The following is a 26,007-nucleotide window of genomic DNA, read 5'->3' as shown; positions in this document are numbered from 1 at the left end:
TTCCTGCATTTTCAAACTGCATTTTTTTGCGATTGTGTTTTTCGTCTTGTAGTAAATGTATTTATCTTCTTCTATTCAGGAACAATGTTGTGAGAAATGGAGTGAGACATAAGGCCTGGGGGCCGAACCGGACCGCAGAGGGGTTCGACCGCAGAGGGGTTCGACCGCAGAGGGGTTCGACCGCAGAGGGGTTCGACCGCAGAGGGGTTCGACCTCAGAGAGGTTCATTTCACCCAAAACAAGAAGTTTCTGTGTCTGTACCTGTCGGCCTGTGTGGACAGAGTGCAGACGGCCTTGGCGGCTCCACTGCCGCTCATCAGGCTCCCGGTCCTCATGTCGGGGCCACGGCCCCCCCTGCCCCCCCGGCCACTCTCCCTCAGCAGCTCCTGGATGGAGAGGGGCTGGATGACGGGCTGGCTCAGGCTGAGCTCCGAGGCCTCGGGGCTGGGCTCGCAGCTCAGCTCCAGGCCCAGGTCCACTCCGGCCTGACTGATGGTGGTGAGAGACGACGGCTGCTGGGAACCGTCGCTGAAGTGAGAGTGTTCCAGAGAACTGATGTACTCCGTCACCCTGGGGGGCGGAGCAGAGAGAGGAGAGCCCGGCAGAACTGTCAGCATTGGCTCTGATTCCTGCACCGATAACTACTGATGGCTACTCAATTATAAACCCATAACCACTCATCTGTAAGATGATAATCTGAGGTGGAAGAGTAATCTGAGTACCTGGGTTGTAATCTGATTACCTGAAGACGTGTGGCCAGCAGTCGTGGTTGTGGCTGCCCATCTCCAGCCCCACGTTGAGGACAGCGTCCATGCAGAGAACGTGAGCCGTGTGCAGGCGGACGCCGGGAGGACGAGTCATCAGCTCCATACGCTGCTTCACTGAGAACACACACACACACACACACACACACACACACACACACACACACACACACACACACACACACACACACACACACACACACACACACACACACACACATACACACACACACACACACACAAACAAACAAACAAACAAACACACACAGTAAGTAACTACAGGTACTTACTGAGATATAAAGGAGAAATTACTCAAATCATTTGGAACAGATTTTTTTAAATATGTCTAATAGATTTAAAATCACAATTATTTGAGAAAATGTTGTAATTTTTAAAAAAATGTTTTTTGAATCATTTAAATAAATTTGGACAGTATATTCAATAACTATTTTCATTAATTAGGAAAGTATTTCGCATTTAAATTGCTATTATTGTTGAAATCATTTGAGGCAGGTTTCTATTTAGTTCTAAAATTGTTTGGAGGTTTTTTATTATTAATATTTATTTTTTAGCTCTTTCTGATGACAGTTTGTTTTGTTTTTTAAATGAGGGGAAAAAACTGTAATTTGGATTCTTTTTAGCTTTTTTCTTAGTCTAGGGATTATTTGGTTCTTTAAAAAAATATTATTATAATATTATTGTTATTATTATTATTATTATTATTAAAAGTATTTTGTGGTATTAACTTTTTATTTGGGAATATCATTGCAGTTCATCGTGTAAATATATTTATTTTTTAAATATTAGTTCTGGATTTTTCTGTTAGTAAGTTTTGGGATATTTTGTGTTTTTAAGTTTTTTCATGAGATCTGTAAGTATTTAAAAAATGTTGTTAAATAATATCTCATGAGGAATCTTTTTGACTCATTCAACTTTTCCAATATTTCTAAATCGAGTTAGAGTTTGAATGATTACAGCAGAATAAACAAGCGTCAGATCAAATAGATTTTTCTTCCTCATAAAACTTTCTGATGTTGATTTATGCATTTATCAACTTATTTACATTTTCAATCATTTCACTGCTGCTTTTGACTGAAACGACGTCTGACGAGCGCAGTTCTCCAGTTCAGCCACCAGAGGGCAGAAAACACACGTTTTTATTGTCTCCTCTATATCCTCACATAAACCTTCTGGTGAACGACTGAAACTGGTTTCTACTTCTTTAAAAAAGTTACTTCCAAACTCTCGAGGTATTAATATAGAAATACTAAATAAAATGGAGAGGAATATAAATAATCTGAGGCTGAACTCTTCTTAAACATTGGAGGGTGATGGTGGTCTCAGTACCTTGTGCGATAGCGTCTCCTGTCTCGGCCGCCTCCTTCTCCTCCTTCTCCTCCTGCACACAGGAAGCTGCCGCCATCTGAGCCAGAGCAGAGGCGCAGTTCGCCGCCACGCCTGAGGACACGTCCAGAAAGACACTGGTGAGAGAAACACTCGCTGATCCATGTCCACTGAGGACTCCTGGATCCTTCTCTGCCAAGTCCCCCTTCCCTTCTGAGGCCGGGCAGCATGTGCTCATGCAGGTTCATCCGCTCATATCGGAACACCTGCAGGAACATCTGCAGGAACACCTGCAGGAACACCTGCAGGAACACCTGCAGGAACACCTGCAGGAACACCTGCAGGAACACCTGCAGATGTTCCTGAAGTTCTGCCTGTTGCACCACATTACCAGAGCTGGAGGCACGTTGACGTCGTGCCTCCGACTCGGTGTGACGTTGAGCGCCCCCCCCCACCACCCCACCGTTGTCGTGACGCCCCTCTGAAGCACGGCCCACCCACCCAGAGCGCAGCTGAGCGCGGCGGCCTTGCGCAGGCCGTCCAGGCTCAGGCAGATGGTGTCTCGCTCCCGCTGGCTCTGCTCCTTCACGCCCTCGGCTCCCAGGATGAAGGCCAGGCCCTTGGAGCTGCCCGCCATGCGGCCCGTCAGCGGCGTGGACAGAACGTCCATCAGGTTCTTCCAGACGCCAGTGAGGATGAAGCGCGAGAACACGGCTCCTGGGACGACAAAGAGCCGGTTACATGTGGCGCCGCAGCTGAAAAGCAATGAGCACTTCAAAGACAGAATGAGGTGGAGCTCAGCCTCCGTCAGCCACTCATCTTCCTCTTTGATCCCTGTCATCTTTCACCGCAGCCGGGTGATCACAACAAACCACAACCTCTGTGTGTTCCTCTGTTTTCAGCGGTAGAACATTACAGAACAGATAACAGAGGAAGAGGGACTGCGATGCAGGAAGCAGATAAAGTTGCTGAGGAAATGAATCGACTGTGACGGAGCTGCTCAACACGTTTCCACACACAGGAAGTCATTTATCAATCCAAGATAATCTGGAAAGAACATCAGAAAGGTGCAGAGAAGACGACTGGAGGGAATAAACAGGAGAAGTAGATAGAGGAACAAGAAAGAAGATTATTCCTGGATTATAATCCCGACCTGCCGTCACCGTGTCGCTGGCCGACTTGTCGCAGCTGAGAGGAGAACGACTGGAAGCTCTTCTGATGAGCTGACCTCCGATAGCGCTGCTGCCCAGGCCGTCGATGTCTGAGAGGAAGGACGGCAAAGAAAGTAATCCGAGTACTGACCGAGATTTCAGTGTCTTAAATCACAATCTGAACACGTCAAGCAAAAACCTCTTCATGATCTTTCCTCAAAAACATTCATTTAACTTTTTACACATTACGACTCTCACACATGACACCGAGGCCCCGTTTCCATGGCAACCGTTCAGGTGAAAACACATCGTCTGTGGAATTTCGTTCTAGAAAAGTTTCTTGTTCATGCAGAAAGGTTTTGAAAACGATGGAGTTAACATGTTGGTCCACTAGAGGGTGCTGTTGCTGGTTTAAGTACTGAAAGCACACACACACACACACACACACACACACACACACACACACACACACACACACACACACACACACACACACACACACACACAGCAGAGAACAATGAGCTCTATACAGGAACACTGGGAGGACATTCTAGTGGACAAACCACCAAGTTGGATTTTTATTACGATGACTGTCAAAATAAAACTACCAAGTTGGATTGTTATCACGGTGGCTGTCAAAATAAAAGTCCCAGGAGAATATGGAATGGGAGCCATGATACCGCAGAGGACTCTTTGTTCTGATTGGCTCTACTGAGCATGTGCAGAACTACTGGTTACTACCAACGTGGTGCTCATGCCCGGCAGCAGCGTTTCAGGAAGGTTGTGCTGTCCTTCGTTTCCAAGGAGAAATCATCAAGTCACCTCATCTGTAGGAACTGTAATCTGATTACACTTTCATAAATGGAAGTCAATGTGAAGTCTCCAGAAGGACCAGTAATGTGTGTGTGTGTGTGTGTGTGTGTGTGTGTGTGTGTGTGTGTGTGTGTGTGTGTGTGTGTGTGTGTGTGTGTGTGTGTGTGTGTGTGTGTGTGTGTGTGTGTGTGTGTGTGTGTGTGTGTGTGTGTGTGTGTGTACCAGTGAGCATGGTGATGAGGGGCAGGCTCTGGTCCTCGGCGGTCCCCCAGTACCCGGCCTCAGCCAGCAGGTTGCGCTCTAGCACCTGGTGGTAAAGCTCCTCGATCCAGGCCTGAGAGAGAACCACCAGAACCCCGCTGCTCTGGATCAGACGCACAAAGTCCTTCTGCGCACACACACACACACACACACACACACACACACACACACACACACACACACACACACACACACACACACACACAGGTTTAAAGAGCGGTCTCTGCCTCCACCATGCTGATATGATGGATGCTGCTGCTCTCACCAGGCTGAGGACGGGGGTCAGCGCTCTCCGTCGGTAGAAGTCGCAGCAGCAGAGCTTGAGGTTGAGCAGCAGAGCGTAGTACGACACCAGGTAGAGTCCGTCTGCGTTCATCAGGGACTGGCAGCTCAGCGTGTCGCCCGCCTCCAGGCCCGGCGAGTGGATCCCCCCTGGGGAGAGAGGACTCCATCGGTCAGTCTGGAGAGGCTCCACAGCACCAACACTGCTGACAGAGCTCCAGGGAATAAAATCACTGAAAGTAAAACTGCAAGAACTCAAATGGAAAACAAAACTGCTAGAGAACCAGGGAAACTACTAAAACCATTCAAATGGCTTTAAAACAAAAACTACAAAAACGGCAAATACGTTAAAATTGCTAAAAAAAAACAACAACAAACAAGCTAAACTAGTAAAACTGCCAAAACAACTGAAATGGAAAACAAGCTGAAAGTGCTCGAGGGAAACAAGGAAAACTGCTAAAACAATTGAAATTACTCACTATGTTAAATTGCTTTAAAAAAAACAAAAAAAGGCAAATATTTTAAAATTGCTTAAAAAAAAAAGAATGATAAAAAACCAGGTGAAACTGCTAAAACAACTATAAGGACTAAAGTTGATCCCAAAAACAAGCAAACAAGCAAAAAAAAAAACTAAAATGGCAAATGTGTTAAAATTGCCTTAAACCAAAAGAAAATGTAAAGATGATCAAAAAATAAAAGAAAATAGACTCAATAATATTCATACAGTTTACAATACAACAATAAAATAACAAAAACAACTACAGTACATTGGCTGAAAACAAAATGCCAAAACTGATAAAACCCAGAAAAAAGATTAAATCGAAAGACACCAAAAATGATCAAATCTTTAAAAACTTCTGAAAATGAAAAGTGTCTTAAGATTCTAAAGGTTCAAACAACTTAAAGAAACACAAAAACTACTAAAATGGGTAAAATGACAAAAGAGAAGAACTGAATTAAAAAGTGACAACAAAATCAATGATAAATGAAACGTCAGCCACTCTTAATTGTGTGTGATGAATTCTTTGTGCCTTCTTCCTGTTCAGTGTGAATGCTCCTGTAATGTGAGATGTTTGCTTCATGCAGGAAGCAGCAGCTGCACAGACCAACACCCTGTGTTTGTTCAGCATTAATACTGAGCACATTCTCTTTCAGGCCTCAACGCAGCAAGTTAGGAGCATTCGTTCCCATCTCAACGTTATCGTTGGCGTTGACTCCACACTGTGTGTGTTCACGGTGCTAATGCTAATCGCAGCCGCTGTAGACACAGGCTAATGCTACTGACAAAGAAACATGTTAAACTCAGGATTAATGAGACATTCTTACTCCAATAAACAGCTTTGGCCGGTGCTAATGCTAACAGTGAGCAACACAGAGACAGTGGCTCTTTTAAAGTTGTTATTAATGCCAAAATTAATGCTAAAGCCTGAGATAAAGAACCAACTGAATGCTGATTAATACAAATGCTACATTACAGGTACTGTAGCTAAAGCTAATGACATTTTACCAGCTTTAGCTAGTGCTAATGCAAACAGTGGCCAAATAATGCAGAAAATGTTAATACACCGCAGACTGGGAAGTAATTTTTAATTAAGGCTGGTAATGCTAATTATAGGCACTTTGGGAAACGCTTACACTAATGCTACTTCCAGTGGGACACGTCAGGACGAATGACTTCCTGTTAAGGACAGGATGAGCATGAGCATTAGCTTTTCACTGGAGGAGGAGCCTCTTTGATCCAGTGAAAAGCTAATGCTAATGCTAACAGTTGAGCGACAGCAACTCTTCAGTTTATACTTACTGACGTTCAAATAACAGCCCCCTGGATTGGAAGCTAGTATTTTAAAGTACAGTACATTAGTATTGGTGTAGTAATGTCTCACCAGCCTGCAGCCCCGAGCAGAACGTGGAGGAGAAGTTCTGCAGCGACAGATCCACGTCGGCAGCGGCGGCGAGCCCGAGGAGGCGGGGCAGCAGCGCGGCCAGCGACTGGACGAAGAGCCGCGCGCTCTGCTGGTCGGCCTCTTGGTGGCGCAGCAGCTTGAGGGAGAGGGCGGCGGTGCGCAGCGAGCGGTGGCCCGGGCAGTCGCGGGGCGTCTGCTGCTCCTCGTCGGCCAGCGAGACGTTGTCGGAGCCGATGTCGGACACGTCGGAGCGTCCCGAGTCCTTCTCCGCGGCCATGGAGTACTGATCGCAGGAGTCGAACTCCGTCCGAGACAAGTCCTGTTCCTCCACACTGCTGGACCACACACAGCCGCCACATTACGGATCCACATTTCTCATTCTCAGGAAAAACCGCACCACAGATAATTACCACGATCTACCGACGTGGATCTGTCGAGGCTAGCTCAGCTTTGTCATGTAATACCACTTTGTTCCACCAGATGGTGCAGTGAGTCACCCAATCACTCATTATTTGTGAATGCGTAGGTAAATCCGAATGACCTCACTTAACTATTTGTAATCAGGTCTTTGTCATTCAACCTGTTCCATTAAAAGGACCAGACTTTTATTTAACTGGCTACATTCCCACAGTTTAATCCAATCATTTCTTATATATAAAATCACTAAATATCCATCTCTAAAACACTGAATTAGCATGCACAAACGCTGGAGACTCACATAGTTGATACAGCTAGCACTGCACCGAGCTAAACTTTTATCATCCCTGAAATCTAAAATGATTATTTATCAGCAGTTTGACTGTTCTGCCATCAGATGGCGCTAGAGTCGGTCATTTCTCAACGGAACATGCTGAAACAGTCGGACCTCAAACTGAGTATGTACCTGAAGTTGCTCTCGCTGTACCGTGACCCGGCGCCATGGTGTGACCTGGTCCTGGACTCCACAGACAGGAAGTTGGTGATGTCGGGGTAAACCAGGCCGTGACTCCGCTGCACCACGTCCGGAGGAACTACCCCTCCTACACCCCCTCGTTCTTTCTCTGATCTCCTTTCAATCTCCCCCGTGCCTCCCCTTCGTCCTCCTCCTCCTCCTCCTCCTCCTCCTCCTCCTCCTCCTCCTCCCTCATCCAGTGCTAGGGATGGCTCACGTTTACCGCCATCCTGCCCGCCGCCGCCACATGAGGGCGACGAGATGCGTCCATCCTCCCCGCACTCCTCGGGAGTGGTGTGTCCCGCTCCCAGGCAGAGCTCCCCCGCCTCCAAGCCTAGAGTGGTCTGTCCGGTTTCTGTGGTGATGCTAATGCTAATGTCGGGGCTGCGCTCGGCGGTGCCGGCGGCCATGTTGGAGGAGGAGGCGGGGTCCCACGACGGCTGCTCCGAGGACAGGATGTGTCTCTGCCACCTGAAGTCGGCCTCGTTGATCTCCATGGACTCCCGGGTGGACTCCGTCCCGTCCTTCAGATCGTCCAGCCGTCTGAGGAGAAGCCGAGCCTGAACAAGAACAAGAACTGCAGCGTCATGGCGGCGTCATCGCAGCATCACAACGCTTCTTCCTCTGGGATTCTTCGTAGGGAATCACGGCGGACTAAACGCAAATTGTGCAGAAACTGTCGTTGGTAGAAAGATCTGAACAGAATCAGTGTTTCCATTGAGCAGTATGTACCGCTATGTTATGGTACGGTAGGTTATGGTACGGTAGGTTATGGTACGTTATGGTACGGTAGGTTATGGTACGGTAGGTTATGGTACGATACGGTAGGTTATGGTACGTAGGTTATGGTACGGTAGGTAATGGTACGCTACGTTATGTTACATAGGTTATGGTACGGTAGGTTATGGTACGGTAGGTAATGGTACGGTACATTATGTTATGTTACGTAGGTTATGGTACGGTAGGTTATGGTACGGTAGGTAATGGTACGGTATATTATGTTATGTTACGTAGGTTATGGTACGCTACGTTATGTTACGTAGGTTATGGTACGGTAGGTTATGGTAGGGTAGGTAATGGTACGCTACGTTATGTTACGGTAGGTTATGGTACGGTAGGTTATGGTACGGTACGTTATGTTACGGTAGGTTATGGTACGGTAGGTTATGTTACGGTAGGTTATGGTACAGTAGATTATGTTACGGTAGGTTATGGTATGATACGTTATGGTACGATGAGTCAGTGCGACGCTATATAAATCCAAGCCATTATTATTATTATTATTATTATTATTATTATCATTATTATTATTAAGAAGAATATGAGCTTTTGGATTTCTTTAGAATTAACAGATTTCTTCCTCTCCTTGTTCGGGGAACATTGTTTTTTTCATCTTATTGATCGATGGTTGAAATACTGAAGCGGCCGAGCCTCACCTGTTCAGACTGGATGCAGCGGCCCTGCGACAGTTCATCCAGAGCGCCGAGCAGCGCACAGGCACAGGACACGGAGGAGTAACACGCCTCGATGCCTCCCTTCATACACGCCTCCGTCATCCCGTCCATCACTCTGCAAGAAGGACGAGAACCAGCACACCGGTCAAGAGACGAGCCGCCATCATTCCAGTCAGGAAAACTGTGAGATGATCAGAGAACCTGGCTTCTTATCAAATCAGCTGGAGAGCAGCAGAGAAGACCAGGGAGGCACTCACAGCTTCAGGAGGTCCAGGTGGGACTTCCTCTTTGAGAAGGAGCGCTTCCTGGTTTCTGGTTCGGTCATGCACGGACCGGCCAGGTCGTAGAGCCGCTGAGGACTTCCCAGAATCTGACGGGCACAAAGACAGAAACTTCAACACCAAAGTTCTTACGGATGTAAAAAGTTCAGCTGAAGAAATGGCACCGATACCGCGCTGTAGTCTACGGTACGTGTCGCGCCGACAGAACCACGAGAGCGGTGCTGTTCTACGCGGCGAAACGTGAGTCGGGCCACACCTCTTTCATGATGCGTATGGCCTCGGTGCGGTGCTGCGGCGGCGGGTACAGTAGGATCCGGTGGTAGAGCGACTGCAGCACGGGCTTCATCGACTCCACGCAGCTCACCAGGCGCACCAACTCCGCCGCGATGTAACACACGGTGCGCACCACCGGGGCGATCCTGGCGGGGGCGCTGGAGGAGCAGCCGGAACCCCGGCCTTGGTCGGAGACTCCTCCGCTGGAGGGATCCGCCTCCTGACCGCCTCCTGCAGAACGAGGATGGATGGATGGATGGATGGATGGATGGATGGATGGATGGATGGATGGATGGATGGATGGATGAAGAATCCCACATATAGTTCTAACTAATTTGATGCACAACATTAAATTCACTACTATGACGATCCACACAAAATAAAAGAAAGTGGAGACGTCAGACAGGTTTCTTTCTTCCAGTCACCTAAGCTGAGTCTCTCCGTCAGCCGGTCTCGATCCGACGCCCCCGTGTGGCCATGGTGAGAAGTGATGGTTTTATCGTTGACGGGATTTCCCATGATCGCTACGAGCGACGGACACAGCTGCTTCCTGCGAGGAGGAAGATCACCGGGGAGGGACATTCAGAGTCCTGCTAATGCTGAGGATGTTAGCTGTTAGCATTAGGCGTGTCGTAAAGAGGCTCACCACACGAGGTCGGTGAAACCTCTGGACAGGTGCATTGTGGGAGGGCAGCTGCTGAGCATGGACAGGATGCACTCCAGGTAGAGCAGCTGCAGCAGCTGGTTCTCACTGGGAACATTCAGGTCAGAAACCATTAGCTTTAGCATTAATCTTTACGAACGTCAATGTTCCAAACGCAGAGTGTTAGTATTTCAGTATTAACTTAAGTCTCACTATTTCACTTCACTGCTGTTTACTCATGAATCCTGACACCAAGTTTGGAAGATTAGCATTAGCGTGTTTGCAAAGTAGCATTGGCTGGCATTCGCATGCTCGAAGCGGTTAGCAGTTAGGTTTTTAGGTTTTATTTTGACAGTCACCATAACAACAATCCAACTTGGTGGTCTGTCCACTAGAATGTTTAGAGCTACTTGTTCTCTGCTGTGTGTGTGTGTGTGTGTGTGTGTGTGTGTGTGTGTGTGTGTGTGTGTGTGTGTGTGTGTGTGTGTGTGTGTGTGTGTGTGTTTTCACTACTAAAACAACCAACAGTGCCCTCTAGTGGGCATCCATGCTAACTTCCTTGTTGCGGACTGCATTGTTCAGAATGTTGTCGTGGCAACACAAAACGTTTCTCAAACAAAAACAACAACGATGCCTAAGTAGCATTAGCATGCATCGCACCGAGAAGGCTAGCCGACCGGATCAGCGCCCGAATGCTACGACCAGAGAGACGTCACCTGTCCACAGACTCCAGCTTCTCGCAGAAGACCGTCAGAACCGTCACCACATCTTCACACAGCGCCTGGCTGGTGGGAGAAACATCTGCACACACACACACACACACACACACACACACACACACACACACACACACACACACACACAGCTCCTCTTTATTCAATATGTACATTAAGTGATAAAGTCATTACGTTCTTGTCTCTCATCTTCGCTGCTCTTTAGGAAACATCATAAATCACTCTGCTCACTGGCTCTCTGCCAGTGCAGGCATCCCTGGGGACTGTGTGTGTGTGTGTGTGTGTGTGTGTGTGTGTGTGTGTGTGTGTGTGTGTGTGTGTGTGTGTGTGTGTGTGTGTGTGTGTGTGTGTGTGTGTGTGTGTGTGTGTGTGTGTGTGTGTGATCAGAATGACTTTATGAGGCAGTCAGTCGGTTTCCTCAGCGCCGTAAACGCAAGCGAGACGCCGCGGCCTTGAAATGTGAGGGTCTTCCTGCAGGCGGCGCTAAAGCTGAAGTCCTTCAAATTGTGACTCTACCGTTGAACCTCTATGTTAAAGGATTACTAACGCAGTGTCAGGCCCTGTTTCCAAGGCAACGTTTCACCTGACAACACCTAATCCGCTAAAGAAAAGAGAGTGTTTCCACTGCAGCAGCAGAGACAATGATGTAGTTAGTCTGCCGGGCCACTGGAGGGCGCTGTTGCTTGGTTTTGTAATGAAACTACACAGACGTGTGCAGAGAACAAAACACTATAAAGGTGAAGAAAATGGAGAGAACCTGACATCCTAGTGGACTGATGAGGAACCGGATGATATCAGGGAGAGTCTCAACTATTAAACTACTGATCTGGACCATAAAACTAGAATATGGACCGCGGGTCGTACCACTACGGGTCGTACCACTACGGGTCGTACCACTACGGGTCGTACCACTACGGGTCGTACCACTACGGGTCGTATCAATACGGGTCGTACCACTACGGGTCGTACCACTACGGGTCGTACCACTATGGGTCGTACCACTACGGGTCGTACCACTACGGGTCGTATCAATACGGGTCGTACCACTACGGGTCGTACCACTACGGGTCGTATCAATACGGGTCGTACCACTACGGGTCGTACCACTACGGGTCGTACCACTACAGGTCGTACCACTATGGGTCGTACCATGTTTGTTTACAACTGGATGAGCAGGGGGGGGGGGGTGAGCAGTAACAGGCTCTGTAGCCTCCATCAGTCTCTGCAGGAGGGAACAGAGACCATGAAAGAATCTTTCCACCTTGGGAGCCGGATTAAAAACTTTGTGGATACAGTGGATCAGATCACTGGTGTTGTGGAAACGGACCCCCCAAAAAGTGAAGAAAGTTTTGCGGATACACTCGATTTCGTTGTCGTGGAAACGGGGCCCTAGTTGCTGAGCCTCCGGCGGGCTCGTTACTTCTGTCAAACATCATCGCGATTGTGGCAAAATTACTATTTCACAAAACTCCTGTTATAAGTGGAGAAGAACCTCTTTGACACGGAACCAACTCAGATCTCATGGCAGCAACATGGACGCGCATTAGCATTAGCATTAGCATTACAAGTGTCCAGAGTGGCTGGGATTAGCACCAGCAGACAGTAGCTTTCCTTCTGAGGGGATGTGAAGAGCACAACAGTTACTATTTTACTCGAGGCTTGTGAATCCCGAAGCGACGTTAGCATTAGCGCATATCCACAGTTCCTGAGGATTAGCATTAGCATGCTTAATTAGCTTCCCTTTCTAAGAGCTACATCTTGGGACGTTTACAAGATTATAGAGCATTTTCCTCCCACTAATTCAATAAGATAATTCATCATGTCATCTTCCAGAACTACTCTGAGGAAAGTAATCTGTAATCCTCATGAGAAGCAGCCGAGGACGTTTGGACTCGACGTACCTCGTCTCTGCAGGGGTGGAGCAGTCACCTCGTCTCCATCAGCGCCCTGCGGAGGAAACACATGGGCAGGCCTGTTCACTGCTCCAGTTCGGGGTAATGCCCAAAAAACCTGGGGTGGGTGTGTGTGTGTGTGTGTGTGTGTGTGTGTGTGTGTGTGTGTGTGTGTGTGTGTGTGTGTGTGTGTGTGTGTGTGTGTGTGTGTGTGTGCTTGTTGGACCTCCTGGCGGTGCCTCAGCTGCAGTGTCAGGTCTCCCAGGATCTGACTCAGCGTAGCTCTCACTGCCGTGTTGATGCTGCGCTGGTGGCAGCTGGACACGTAGGTCTCGATACACACCTAGAACACACACACACACACACACACACACACACACACACACACACACACAGATCTGTCAGTGTGTGTGAGCCTTCTCAGGATGGAAAGCAGTGACGCACGCTCCCGACGGAGAGCAGCACCAAACTGTCCAGGAGATTCATGACAAGTTTCCATAGCGTCACAGATCGTCATGGCAACCGGACCAAGCTGGTTACAGTGCGCCATGGCGTGTTTGCAGCCTGGCGGCCGCCTCGCCCCTTCTGGACCTCGTCCATCGATCCTCCGTCACATTCTGACGATTCATGAGGAGTAGAGTGAAGCGCCTAACGTCAGATCAGATTGTTTCTGCAGCTGCAGGAGGACTGGTCAGTGTCAACAATAACTAGAGATGCACCGATTGCGATACCGATACTGGCATCCGGTATCTGGACATGACGTCATTCGTCAGCAACATATCAGGAGGAGAAGATGGTTCGTACAACACGAGCAACTTCATCACCAGTAGAGTTAGCCCCATGTCGCTCAGTAATTAACTGCTCAGCACGGAACTCCGAGCCTCGCTACATGCTACATGCTACATGCTACATGCTAAAGAGCTTCAGGCTCACACACCAGTGATGCTACATGCTACATGCTAAAGAGTTTCAGGCTTACACACCAGTGATGCTATATGCTACATGCTAAAGACTTTCAGTCTCACACACCAGCGATGCTTCATGCTACATGCTAAACATGACTGATCCTCTTCTCACCAGCAGCTCGCCCGCGATGCTCTGCTATGCTAATGGCGAATGGAGGCTGGTGGAGGTGACGTAACGGCAGCACAGAGACTGGTGGAGGAGGTTTGTCTCAACACATACCTGTCATGTATGATTTTGGTATGTGTTAAGGCATTCAATAAGTACAGGTATCGGTACTCAGTATCGGTGCATCTTAATTTAATTTATATATCTTGACCTTCAACACCTGTAATCAGATCACAGTGTAACTGATATGTGTAACACAAACTGGATCTGCACTGACACACACACACACACACACACACACACACACACACACACACACACACACACACCAGATGGCACATAAACAAATCAAGTGAAGCAGGCTTTTTACGAGCTGTTTATGGACGGCCATCATCACCTGCAGGGCGGCGGAGCTGCTGCTGCTGAACAGAAAATAATCCAGAGCCGGAGCGGCGGCGGTGGTGGCGGCGGCGGCAGCGGCAGCGGCACTCTGAGGTCATGTGACCGATTATGAAATGGTTGCTTATAACCTAACTAACCTACTCCTCTACTCCTCTAAACCGCCGCAGACCCTATGTGTCATGCTTATGCTAATGCTACACAGCCGCCAAAAAGCAACGAGCAATAAGCTCGAAGCTTCAATAACTGTGGTTCTGATTTCATTACTCTGAGTAATCTATTACTCCCATCACTGCTCCTTCCTGCTCTGCCTTGTGAAGAACCAAGCATGAATAATAGATGAGGCGAGCTTCACCTTCACAAACACTGCTAACGACTCGCAGTGCACTTTGCTTCTTAACGGGTTGGACGATGGCTGGAGCGAGCGGCGGCTGCTCTGGGCCTCGGCTCACTTCAGGACCAAACTCAGACAAGGACCAGCGTCCAGCAGCAGTTTTAACACTTCTAACGTCACGGACACGTCCCTCGGGATGAAATACGTGAAGCCACATGTAAAAACACTCAGTTCCGTTAATGACCACCAGAGATTCACATTTCTGGGGTTGAATCTCCAATCATCCTCCAAAAGATTTAAAATATCAGGACCCGTTTCCTCGACAACGGTTTTGAGTTTTAGTTTCACAAAAGTTTCACTTTTACCTGCTGACGTTTTGAAAATGTCAGTTTCTATGGAAACGACACGCTGAAAACCACGCAGTGTCTAGCTCCTCCTTGATTTCCCTCATTTGAATATTGGATCATAGGAGCTACATTCAGAATCTGCTGTGTCTGTGTGAGCTGGACTGGCTCCGCCCACACATGCCCATCTTGGGAAGAGGAGGAAGTACTTCCTCTCGTGGTGCCATGTGCCAGAGCAGAGCTGCCTAATTGTGGGAGGAGTCAAAGGGAGGGCCTACCTTGATTAGGATTGGCTAAACCCCCGATGACACTATATAGGGTTTGATTTCTGATTGGCTCCATGGAGACTATGATGCCTCAACGCAACGAAACTTTTGAATTTTCACTTGAGAACGTTTGTTGTTCTCCATCCAGGTGTTTCTGTGTGACGTTCTTCTTCCTGCTTATTTACAGTTTAAGTCACTTGGCTTCTCACTTTTAAAGTCACTTGGCTTCTCAGTATTATTTTTAACATTTATTTATTTGTGAGTCTGGCCGAGTGCATCCGCAGGTTTTCTTTAACCTCCTAAGACCCAAACTGATTTTGTGTTGTGGTCCAGACAACCCAACATGAAGCCCACCTATGTGGACGCCAGGTCCTGGAAGGTTAATCAAAATACTTTTCCCCAAAGTGAAACGACGAGTTAATGCTTTTAAAGCTTCAATCACAAAAGCTCAGCGAGCTGCCGGCTGTTTTCCGACACATAAACTCTTTAATCCCTGCGAGGCGTCACCGTCTGTGGCGTCCTCACCTCGGCGATGCGCAGGATGGAGTCTCCGTTGATGTCGAAGTTGGGCGAGTAGGTGACGCAGAGCAGGACCTGCACACAGAAACACACTCCTTTACCTGAGAGAGTCCACGTCCTCAGAACAACAGTTTGAAATTAAGCTGCAAAATCAGTCATCTCTCTCTCTCTCTCCCTCCCTCCCTCCCTCCCCCCCTCTCTCCCCCCCCTCCCTCTCTCACTCCCTCCCCCCCTCCCTCCCTCTCTCTCTCTCTCTCCCCCCCCTCCCTCTCTCACTCCCTCCCTCCCCCCTCCCTCCCTCCCTCTCTCCCTCTCTCCCTCTCTCCCTCCCTCCCTCCCTCCCTCCCCCCCTCCCCCTCCCTCCCTCTCTCTCTCTCTCCCCCCTCTCTCTCCCCCCCCTCTCTCCCCCCCCCCTCCCTCTCTCACTCCCTCCCCCCCTCCCTCCCTCCCTCTCTCTCTCTCTCTCTCCCCCCCCCTCTCTCTCCCCCCCCTCCCTCCCTCCCTCTCCCCCCCCTCTCTCTCCCCCCCTCTCTCTCCCCCCCCTCTCTCTCTCCCCCCCCCTCCCTCCCTCCCTCTCTCCCTCTCTCCCTCCCTCCCTCCCTCTCTCCCTCTCTCCCTCCCTCCCTCTCTCCCCCCCTCCCCCTCCCTCCCTCTCTCTCTCTCTCCCCCCCCCTCTCTCCCCCCCCCCTCTCCCCCCCCCCCCTCCCTCTCTCACTCCCTCCCCCCCTCCCTCCCTCCCTCCCTCTCTCTCTCTCTCTCTCCCCCCCCCTCTCTCTCCCCCCCTCTCTCTCCCCCCCCCTCCCTCTCTCACTCCCTCCCTCCCCCCTCCCTCCCTCCCTCTCTCCCTCTCTCCCCCCCCTCTCTCTCCCCCCCCCTCCCTCCCTCCCTCTCACCTTCATGACCTCCACCTGCAGGTCTTCGTGGAGAGACGGTGTCACTCTGACGGCCTCCAGCATCTGGCTGAGCAGCTGCTTCTCCAGCACCTCCACCTCCACGCTGGCTCCGCCCACAAAGCGGTCCTCGCACAGGAGCTTCTGGACAAACAATCGCAGACGTCAACAAAAACAGTTCAGCGACGCGCCACACGAGGCGCCGTGGTAAGACGGAAAGCTGCGTGACATGTCGTGAAGTTATGGCAAAAACGTTCACGGCGTGTTTGCAACACGGTGGAAGTTCTGGAAAGAGAAACAGCAACACGACACAGTGGTGTATGAGTTGATACGTAAGGAGATACAGCAGCACCGATACCACTTTGTTAAAGGATGAGTGCTAACCTTTAGCGACATGTTGATACCGAGTACCGATACCGTACTCGGTACTACGAGCGTAATTCATACTCCATTCGCTAACAATACAAAAAGGCTATGTGTTGCCGTGATGAACAAAGAGCTTTTGGTGAGGAGGGGATCAGTCACTTCAATCATGTTTAGCATGTAGCATGTAGCATGTAGCATCGCTCGGCGTTACGTGCTGAGCAGTTAAACCACTGAGCGACATCGGACTAACTCTGCTGGTGAGGAAGTTGCTGGTGTTGTACCAAGTCTCTTCCTCCTCCTGATATTTTGTCAAACATAATTTACAGTCCATCTTACTTTTGTCGTTCTCATTAATATTCAAGAATTTTAAAACTGCGGACATCGCTCGTGTGCGCTCATACGTTTCTAATGCATGAAGCCATGTAGCACTAGCTGAGTTGTATCGGGGAACTTTCACAAGGACAAGCACTCCGTGCAGTATCGGACAGATACTGGTATCGGTATGTGTCCGTTACTGGCATCTATATCAGTCCATTACTGGTATTGGTATCAGTCCATTACTGGTATCGGTCTGTTACCGGTATTGGACCGGTGTAGGTATCAGTCTGTTACAGGTCGATATTGGTCCGTTACTGGTATTGGTATCAACCCATTAGTGGTATCAGTATCTGTCTATTACTGGTATCGGTATCTTACTGGTATCTGTCCATCCCTACTTGTGACACAATAATTCGCATTATGATGCAGTAATTGCAAAGAAAGTGTAAAACACGCCATGCTGTGTAATGTGATGTGACATGTTGTACGTGACACAGCATTATGAAGGGCAGCCAAAAGATCCAATCCCACAATATAAAGTACATGTAATCTGAGTACCTGCATGCCAGTGAGAGCCGTCTGGCCCAGCTTGGTGTTTTTGGCCTCCAGAGCCATCTGGAGCGGCAGCAGGCAGCGCTCTCTGCAAACACACAGCACAACGTGTCGGCACGCCTTTCCTCAACATTGAATCATCTCGGAGAATTCTGAGAGAAATAAGTTCGTTAGATCGTAAACAAAGATGCAGAAACGTCAACACACGGATAGAGATATGTACATAGATCAAATATCATGTATGAAGACAGAACGGGATGATTTTTTCACAAAATAAATACTTCATGTTTAATTCATTCCAGACATGGAATCCAAAACATCGCCGTGTGACGCGAAACATTTCTGGAAGAAAAACGTAAAGACGGTGTTTTTTCACTCAAAACGTTGCCATGGAAACGGACCTCAGCATAACGTGTGAGAGTCGGAACGTGTAAAAACTCTTTCAGAATAAAAGAACGTTTTGAGGAAAAAAGATTAAAAGCTTTTTGTTTGACGTGTTCAGATTGTGATTTAAAACACTGAAACCTCTGTCAGTACTCAGATTACTTTCTTTGTCGTCCTTCCTCTCAGCCATCGGAGGTCAGCTCATCCATTTCAAAATGTTGCTGTGTAAACAGGACACTGAAAATACCCGAAGGAAGTATTTCCACCTGAAACGTGTGAACGAGGCCTCAGACTCTTAAATATACAAAACAGAATGTTTTTCATTTCTAATAATAAGAGATTGACCTGAACGTATTGATCAGAGAAATCCAGGAGAATCCGGTGTAATACTGAATTCTACCACAAGAGGGTGCAGTGAGTCACTCTGCCACAAAACAAAGTTGTTTATTTTTTGAAGTTGCAGCTTCCAACAGACTCGGTTACGTATCCAGAGTGGAGTTTTCCTGCCACACTGACGCTCTGCTGGAAGCGCCTCAGGCCTCCGCTCTGCTGGAAGCGCCTCAGGCCTCCGCTCTGACCTGCTCACACTTCCTGTTCGTCTTCCTCGTCTTCGTCTCGCTCTCACTGTTTGCGGTCGGGTGAGTTGCCGAGCTTCGTCTCCTCGCCGCCTGATCGGGCCGAGCTGTCATGACTGCGCTCCTTCAGAAAGGCTCGCACGGCGAGCAAGGCAGTTTTCTGTTTGCGGTTGGTGTTGGAGCAGAACGAGGAGCCGGCTCAGCGTTTACAGACGAGAGAAGTTTCACTCTGAATCACAACCGAGCGAAACTTTAAGTATCGTGACAAAATGTTTCAAGGTCGTTTCAAGAAATTTGAGTCAAACCCAATTTGGGTTTTGCATGTGATACTTGTGCGTGAGGTTTCAATACAAAAACTAACAACAGCACCAACTAGTGGCCCAACATGTTGACTACAAAACTGTCAGTGTTTCTGCTGTTGTCATGGAAACCCAAAGTTCGTGGTGTCAAAGTCAGTCAGGTCAAGAAACTTTAAAGGTTTTCATCGAAATAAAAACAATTCATGTATTGATTTTTAAATTTTACTCTTTCCTTCAATCGCAGACACAATTAATCCCATCATTAATCCCATCATTAATCCCATCATTAATCCCATCATTAATCCTCTCCGATCCTTCCTCATCTTCAGAAAGCTCTCTGAGGAACAAGAGCCTGAGGAGAACGTCGCCCACACCTTATTACAAAGACATGATCATCAATATTTCATCTAATAATCTCTAATAAAACAACAGAGGTTGTTTCATGAATACTTTGGGTTTGTCAGCGCCGGGCGCCGCCGGGCACCGCCGCCGGGCACCGCCGCCGGGCACCGCCACCGGGCACCGCCACCGGGCACCGCCACCGCCGCCGGGCGCCACCGTCTCTCCCGTCACTTCACCCAAAATGACTTCTCATGAAAAACATGTGGCCCGTTAATAAGGTGGCGCCGGCTCCGGATCCTCTATATCGGGGTGAGCGGTCCAGAACGCGCCGACACAATCGACATCGAACAAACGTTCAGGTTTTCATTCTTATTTTCACGATGAGCGAGAAATATTTGTTCAGGCAAACCAGAAAATGTTTCTTTGAACTTTTTATCTTCCTTCAGATCAAAGGAGTGAAAAGTACTTCTTCACTAAATTGTGACGCATCGTTTATGTTTCTCATTTCATCTTGTTTTATTCTTTTTCAATGATTAATCAGTCCGTGATAACTTATGTTGGATCTATATATTCATTTGTGATAAAGAATTTTGTGCAATACATTTGTATAGGTAGAACTTTATCTATTTATTCTAAATCTATACCGTACTTTTGTACATGTGTTTTTAATTGTTCACTATAATGTCACTATTTCATATTTTTTATGGGTTTTTTATTTATCTATTTATTTTCTTCTGCAGACCACAACAGAAGTCTTATTTATGACTTTTTTTGTGTCATCAAAATGTGTAATATATATTTAGATCTTTTATTTTGTATGCAGACGTAGAAAATCCAAATAAATTCATTCACTCAGACGTTCCAGGAAGATTAGGCTTCGTTCACAACGTCTTCAAGTGAAAACGCAAAACTTTGGTCGCGTTTCGGGGTCCAGCGTCGCTCAGAGTCACAGGACAGACAACTTTATGAAAACCTCCCAGGGCGCAGCTTTTACAAAACGTTTCCACTCGTCACAACTTTCTGGAAACACTCGGACTCCGTCTCCATGTCGACCAAACAGCAACCGACAGCGCCAACCGGTGGCCAAACATGCTCACGACGTCGTTCTCTGCATTTCTGCTGTTTCCATGGAAACGGACATCGCTTGTTGTCATGTAGACGAGGCCTCTGGCCGCCCGTCGGTTCTCTGTGATGTGACTTTGATGTTGTTTACTGTCTGTTTGATCTGACGTTTGTTCTTTGAACAAAAATATATAAAATATTGAAGAAAAAGGAAAGTTGTGTAAAAGGGAAGTAGAAGGGAACCTTTTTGGTTCATTTGCATAAAAACCCCTGATCATTTCTTACTCTACGTTTCGCTGTTGGTGCCCCCTTGTGGGCGATTCTGGTTTGAACAAAGAACCCAAACAACAAACACGCTGCCACTTTCAAACTCCAGATTTTCAGCTGAGGTCCAACACCGATGTTCATATCTGAACAAGGAAACGTGGGATTTCTGGGTGACGACACCTCTAAAAACCTTCCAGAGGCTAGAGCTACACTCGGTAGAGCGCAGACCGTCACCGACGCCACATTTGTTTGCCGAACCGAGTTAGCATCACTAGCATGTTAGCCGTTAGCTCATATCGATGCTAACTAGCCTGTCAGGTAGCTACATCACTGTGAAACACTGAGCGTCTCCATGGCAACAGACACTGATCTCCATGAGGAGCCTCCCTCCTCCACTCGGTACCGGAGCGTTCTCTCTCAGCTTGGAGGGATTTCTTCAGAAACAGTCGTTAACGTCCCAAAATCTCAAGGATGGTCCGTGATGATGACAAATCATCCCTGAAGATTTCATGCAATTCAGGAGTGTAATTTCTGGGAACAGTGGATCAAATACATACAAACCAATAAATGAGACGATACAATGAGGTGGTTCAGACGACTGAACCGACTCTGACCCGGACGGCCGGAACGCGACGCTGCAGAGTGGAACCGTTCGGTCCCACGTCTGATCTGCACTTACCGGAGCTGCGACGGGGAAATGTTGGCCGCTCCGTTGTGGGAGGCCAGACCTTCTGCAGTTTAGAAACAAAGAAAGAGGAGAAGACGTTACTGACGACACGAGACTGAAGCGACGGCAGGACGACTCAGCAGGGAGGAAAACAAACACTGAATATCAAGGATCCAAAGATCCAAAGATCCAAAGATCCAAAGATCCAAGGATCCAAAGATCCAAGGATCCAAAGATCCATTTATCAGACGATACAAAACCAAAGGAAGTTTAAATAAAAGACTGAAGCTCCGTTTTCACATCTTGTCAAGTCCAAAACATTTTCTCTGCATTTTCACTTCAGTAAAGTTCCACATTTAAATGAAAACAATGTCTGTTTCCATAGAAACGGCAGAAACGCTGGAAATGGTGTTGTTCAGTAGTTGGGCCACTAGTGGGAGCTGTTGGTTGTTTCTGTAATGAGTTATACAGAGTTATACCCGTGCTACAACCCTGAAATATTTTATGATAATCTTTACATTTTTGCAGTTTTAACCATTTTGTCTCTTTTTTAATCAATTTTGTATTTTTTTATTCTTTTTTTTCAAGTTGTTTTAACAGTTGTTCTCATTTCTTGTATTTTTCCCCATTTTAGTTATTGTGCCTATTTTTAAACGACTCTGTTTCATACGGAGTTTTATCCGTGCTACAACCCTGAAATATGTTATGAAATTCACGAATAAAAATACTCAGAGAAAGTGTGTCGTAATCCAGGATAAACCGGAACACTCCTTTTTTTAGCTATAGTTTTTTTTAGAGAGGCGACTGAAACCGCCACCTGATTGGATAGAACCAGCCAATCAGGAAGAGCCTGTGATTGGCTGGTTTTGTGTTGTTAGAGCTGAACAGACTGTAGATGTGATGGATGAAGGCGTAGCTGCGGTGGAGGAAGACGTAGCTGGGGTGGAGGAAGACGTAGCTGGGGTGGAGGAAGACGTAGCTGGGGTGGAGAAAGGCGTAGCTGGGGTGGAGGAAGACGTAGCTGGGGTGGAGAAAGGCGTAGCTGGGGTGGAGAAAGGCGTAGCTGGGGTGGAGGAAGGCGTAGCTGGGGTGGAGGAAGACGTAGCTGGGGTGGAGAAAGGCGTAGCTGGGGTGGAGGTGAGTGAAAATCCCCTTGATTGTGTATGTGGAGAGTTCAAACGTTTTTCTTTGCTCAGATTAGTTCTCAGGGCGAGTTCAGGATTAAGGCTCTAATATAATTCTATAGATGTGTAAATAAAATTAAAATGAGATTAAACATTTATTGACATAGAAATAAAATATAATTTATAATGTATTGCACAAGATCTTTAGTATTCTGTCTGGATTATATGAACCCAGGTGATTTAATTTAATGGTTACTGCTCATATTATTAATGTTATTAATGTAATTAATGTTATTAATTAATGTTATTAATGTTATTGTAATTAATGTAATTAATGTAATTAATGTAATTAATGTAATTAATGTTATTAATTAATGTTATTATTGTAATTAATGTTATTAATTAATGTTATTGTAGGTTGATGTTGATGTTTATTCCTGCAGATGTAAACTAGTCGCGGCTGATTCTGGTACAAAGCATCTTTTCTTTAAGATTCATAGTTTATCTTCATGGTTCCTGAAAAATAAACGAATAAAAACTAAAGTAAGTAAAGAAAGTGTCATGGAGCCACTGGAGAGGAGCTGAGGAGCCACATGTTGACCCTCCCTGGAATAAACAAACAGTTTAACCTCCAGGGTTAACCTGGGGGGGGGGGGGTTGGTGGGTCGGGGGGGAGCTTCCCCTCGGTGGACTCACCGCAGGCGTACACGCACGCGTCGCGGATGCCTTTGTGCTTGTGTCCGGACGCGTCTTTCTGCAGCTTGCGTAGGATTCCCTCCATGCTGGCTGCGGGGCGGGAGGCGCTGTGGTCGGGCTGGAGCGGGACCGGGGGTCCGGGGGTCCGGGGGTCCGGGAGACCGGGAGACCGCGGGACCGGGAGACCGGGACCGGGGGGGCGGGGACCGGGACCGGGGCCTGCGGGGTGTTTTAACGGTGCAGTGACGCTGACAGCATCCCGGTTCCTCCCCGGTGGAGGCGATGATTCATCCCAGCGAGCGGCCGCTGACGTCGCGGCGGAGCAGAAGAATCGTCTCGGGGCGGAAACACGCAGCCGCCGCGGCCTACCGGAGCGTTAGATCCGCCTCAGCGTCCGGTAATTCCCCGCCGCTTTGGACGTCGTGCCTCCGGGAGCTGCCGTGTTGAGACGCCGCTCCAGCTGATCCAGGGGCTGATTCCGGGGCGCCAGGTCCGCCCACCTCCGTCCCCCGATTCCAGCAGCAGCGACACCTGCTGCTGAAGCGCGGGATTCTGCTCCGACCTGGCAACCCCGTGTTTACACAGCGTCCCAGTGCAGAAGTGGGGAAGTGTAGCGGGAGCCAGAAACGCTCTGGTTCGATACCCATCCACCCCCCGTTCACCCTGAGAGCAGAGGCTCTATTCCTTTATTCAACAGCACGAGATAGAGGGAGGGAGGGAGGGAGGGAGAGAGGGGGGGGGGGGGGGGGGGGGGGGAGAGAGATAGATAGAGAGAGAGAGAGAGAGAGAGAGATAGAGATAGAGAGAGAGAGAGAGAGATAGAGAGAGATAGAGAGAGATAGAGAGAGAGAGAGAGAGAGAGAGAGAGATAGATAGATTTTCATGATAACTGTGGTTTGCCTTTTGAAGAAAATGCTCAATAAAGACACCCTGAGTGTAAATCACAAAATAAGTTAATATAAAAAAACACCTCAATAAATAAATAAATAAATAAATAAATAAATAAAATTAGCTGCAGGTATACTATATTATATCATCCCCCCCCCCCCCCCCACATAGCTCCTGGCACCACCTTCCTGTGGGCTCTCCACCTTCCCGTGGGCTCTCCACCTTCCCGTGGGCTCTCCACCTTCCTGAGGGCTCTCCACCTTCCCGTGGGCTCTCCACCTTCCTGTGGGCTCTCCACCTTCCCGTGGGCTCTCCACCTTCCTGAGGGCTCTCCACCTTCCCGAGGGCTCTCCACCTTCCCGTGGGCTCTCCACCTTCCCGTGGGCTCTCCACCTTCCTGTGGGCTCTCCACCTTCCCGTGGGCTCTCCACCTTCCTGTGGGCTCTCCACCTGCAGGAAGGTTCTTGATGGTGCCATGTGACCTGGTGACGGTGCTCAGACTGACACCCGGAAGTGGGAGTGGCTGGATTAAGGGATATTATGTTATATTATCTGGGTCATTGCCTCGAACTCTAACCAACCATTTAAATCGTGTTAGAATGGGATTAAATAATATGTAGAGAGGAACATTTGTCTCTGACTAGCAGATTTACATGAGAACAACTTCCCATCTGGAGAGGAAGGATAACGTACCTCTCACTACTGGTGCTCTCATATTTCTAGAACTTTTCCTTCACAGTTGCTTCTTTTGCACGATCAAAAGATTCATTCTGTCTTTGGTCTGATCATCTGTCCAGATGATTTTATTAGGTTTAGATAAAACACAAAAAAAACTTAAATCAATTCTCAGCTTCTTTGTTTGTTTGTTTTTTTTCATTTGGCTTCAGTTCAGACGTGTGCTTGTTCTCCGGGGATCATCCTGTCACACCACGTAGAAAATAACATGTGTTTCCTCCTCGGGGATCAGGCCTCATCACTCGGAGGGATCTCTGCTTTAATCAGGTCTTTGCCAGCTTCAGTCAATTATTCACAAAGTCCCATTTAATCAGAAACTCTGAGATCAGAAAGAAACTTTGAATAATCAAACCGTCGCTCTGGACCAGAGAATCCTGCTGACACTGTCGTTAGTTTAATCTTGGACATCCTCATAACCCAGAAAGACTCGTTTCTACAATTTATAATAAATGTGTCTGCTGTAAGAGGAAGATGATCAGTGGAGAATAAGAACCTGGCACGACCATCGATGATGATGAAGATGATGAAGATGATGCCTCTTTGTGAATATTTCCAGGCCGTCAGAGGAGAAGAAATGTGGAGCAGAAATCTCCCTTTACCCACAAAGTATCTGAAAGATCTTCTGAAGGGAGTTGGGCTCACGTTGACGGAGACGTTTGAACTCTGGATCGTCCTCGAGGCTCCAGGACTGAATCTTTATCTGTAGCAGAGACGTCCACCATCAGGCTCCGGGGGCCTAGACCGGCCCACAAGAGGCTTCAATCTGCCTGCAAAACCACCAAGCTAATGGCCGAAGGTTAAGAGATCAATCGTAGAGCAAATATTCTTAATTTCAACATTATCTTCCACTGGACATGTCATGGAATATTAGGACATGTTTCCACGATGTTTCAACCGTGTTCTTCCATTTGAAAGGCTCATATTCTGCAGAACCCACTTCCTGAAGGTTCTCCAGCAGTACTACTCGTCCCCATACCTGGACTGACGTCCCAGAAGTGAAGACAGTCTGTCCTCTCTGTCCCTGGCTTGTTTCAGGTTTTAAAAAGTGTGTTGCTCCAAGCAGCCAATCAGAGATCAAACCCTATATAGTGTCATCGGGGGTTTAGCCAATCACAATCAAGGTAGGCCCTCCCTTTGACTCCTCCCACAATTAGGCAGCTCTGCTCTGGCACATGGCACCAC

General features: G+C 47.9%; 1 protein-coding gene across 1 annotated transcript in view; it reads right to left on the bottom strand.

The window, feature by feature from the left end:
* The window catches only part of arfgef3 (ARFGEF family member 3), a 38,172-nt gene extending 14,867 nt beyond the window's left edge, over positions 1–23,305 (bottom strand). Inside the window, exons 1-22 of the mRNA XM_080481547.1 lie at positions 23,203–23,305; positions 21,395–21,446; positions 17,793–17,874; positions 16,554–16,694; positions 15,667–15,735; positions 12,954–13,070; positions 12,737–12,782; positions 10,818–10,902; positions 10,105–10,209; positions 9,884–10,008; positions 9,442–9,689; positions 9,162–9,274; positions 8,887–9,019; positions 7,403–8,010; positions 6,499–6,851; positions 4,599–4,765; positions 4,295–4,460; positions 3,262–3,369; positions 2,610–2,825; positions 2,112–2,222; positions 743–881; positions 262–570 (exon numbers count right to left, since the gene is read on the bottom strand). Of these exons, the coding sequence (XP_080337673.1) occupies positions 262–570; positions 743–881; positions 2,112–2,222; positions 2,610–2,825; positions 3,262–3,369; positions 4,295–4,460; positions 4,599–4,765; positions 6,499–6,851; positions 7,403–8,010; positions 8,887–9,019; positions 9,162–9,274; positions 9,442–9,689; positions 9,884–10,008; positions 10,105–10,209; positions 10,818–10,902; positions 12,737–12,782; positions 12,954–13,070; positions 15,667–15,735; positions 16,554–16,694; positions 17,793–17,874; positions 21,395–21,446; positions 23,203–23,287 (3,578 nt within the window). The 5' untranslated portion in view covers positions 23,288–23,305. The remainder of the gene's footprint in view (positions 1–261; positions 571–742; positions 882–2,111; positions 2,223–2,609; positions 2,826–3,261; positions 3,370–4,294; positions 4,461–4,598; positions 4,766–6,498; positions 6,852–7,402; positions 8,011–8,886; positions 9,020–9,161; positions 9,275–9,441; positions 9,690–9,883; positions 10,009–10,104; positions 10,210–10,817; positions 10,903–12,736; positions 12,783–12,953; positions 13,071–15,666; positions 15,736–16,553; positions 16,695–17,792; positions 17,875–21,394; positions 21,447–23,202) is intronic.
* Positions 23,306–26,007: the final 2,702 nt, after the last annotated feature.

This window comes from Lipophrys pholis, assembly GCF_963383615.2.
Source record: "Lipophrys pholis genome assembly, chromosome: 15".
Lineage (NCBI taxonomy): Eukaryota > Metazoa > Chordata > Actinopteri > Blenniiformes > Blenniidae > Lipophrys > Lipophrys pholis.
The sequence above is the reverse complement of the archived record's forward strand: the minus strand, read 5'-3'. Positions and strand labels throughout refer to the sequence as shown.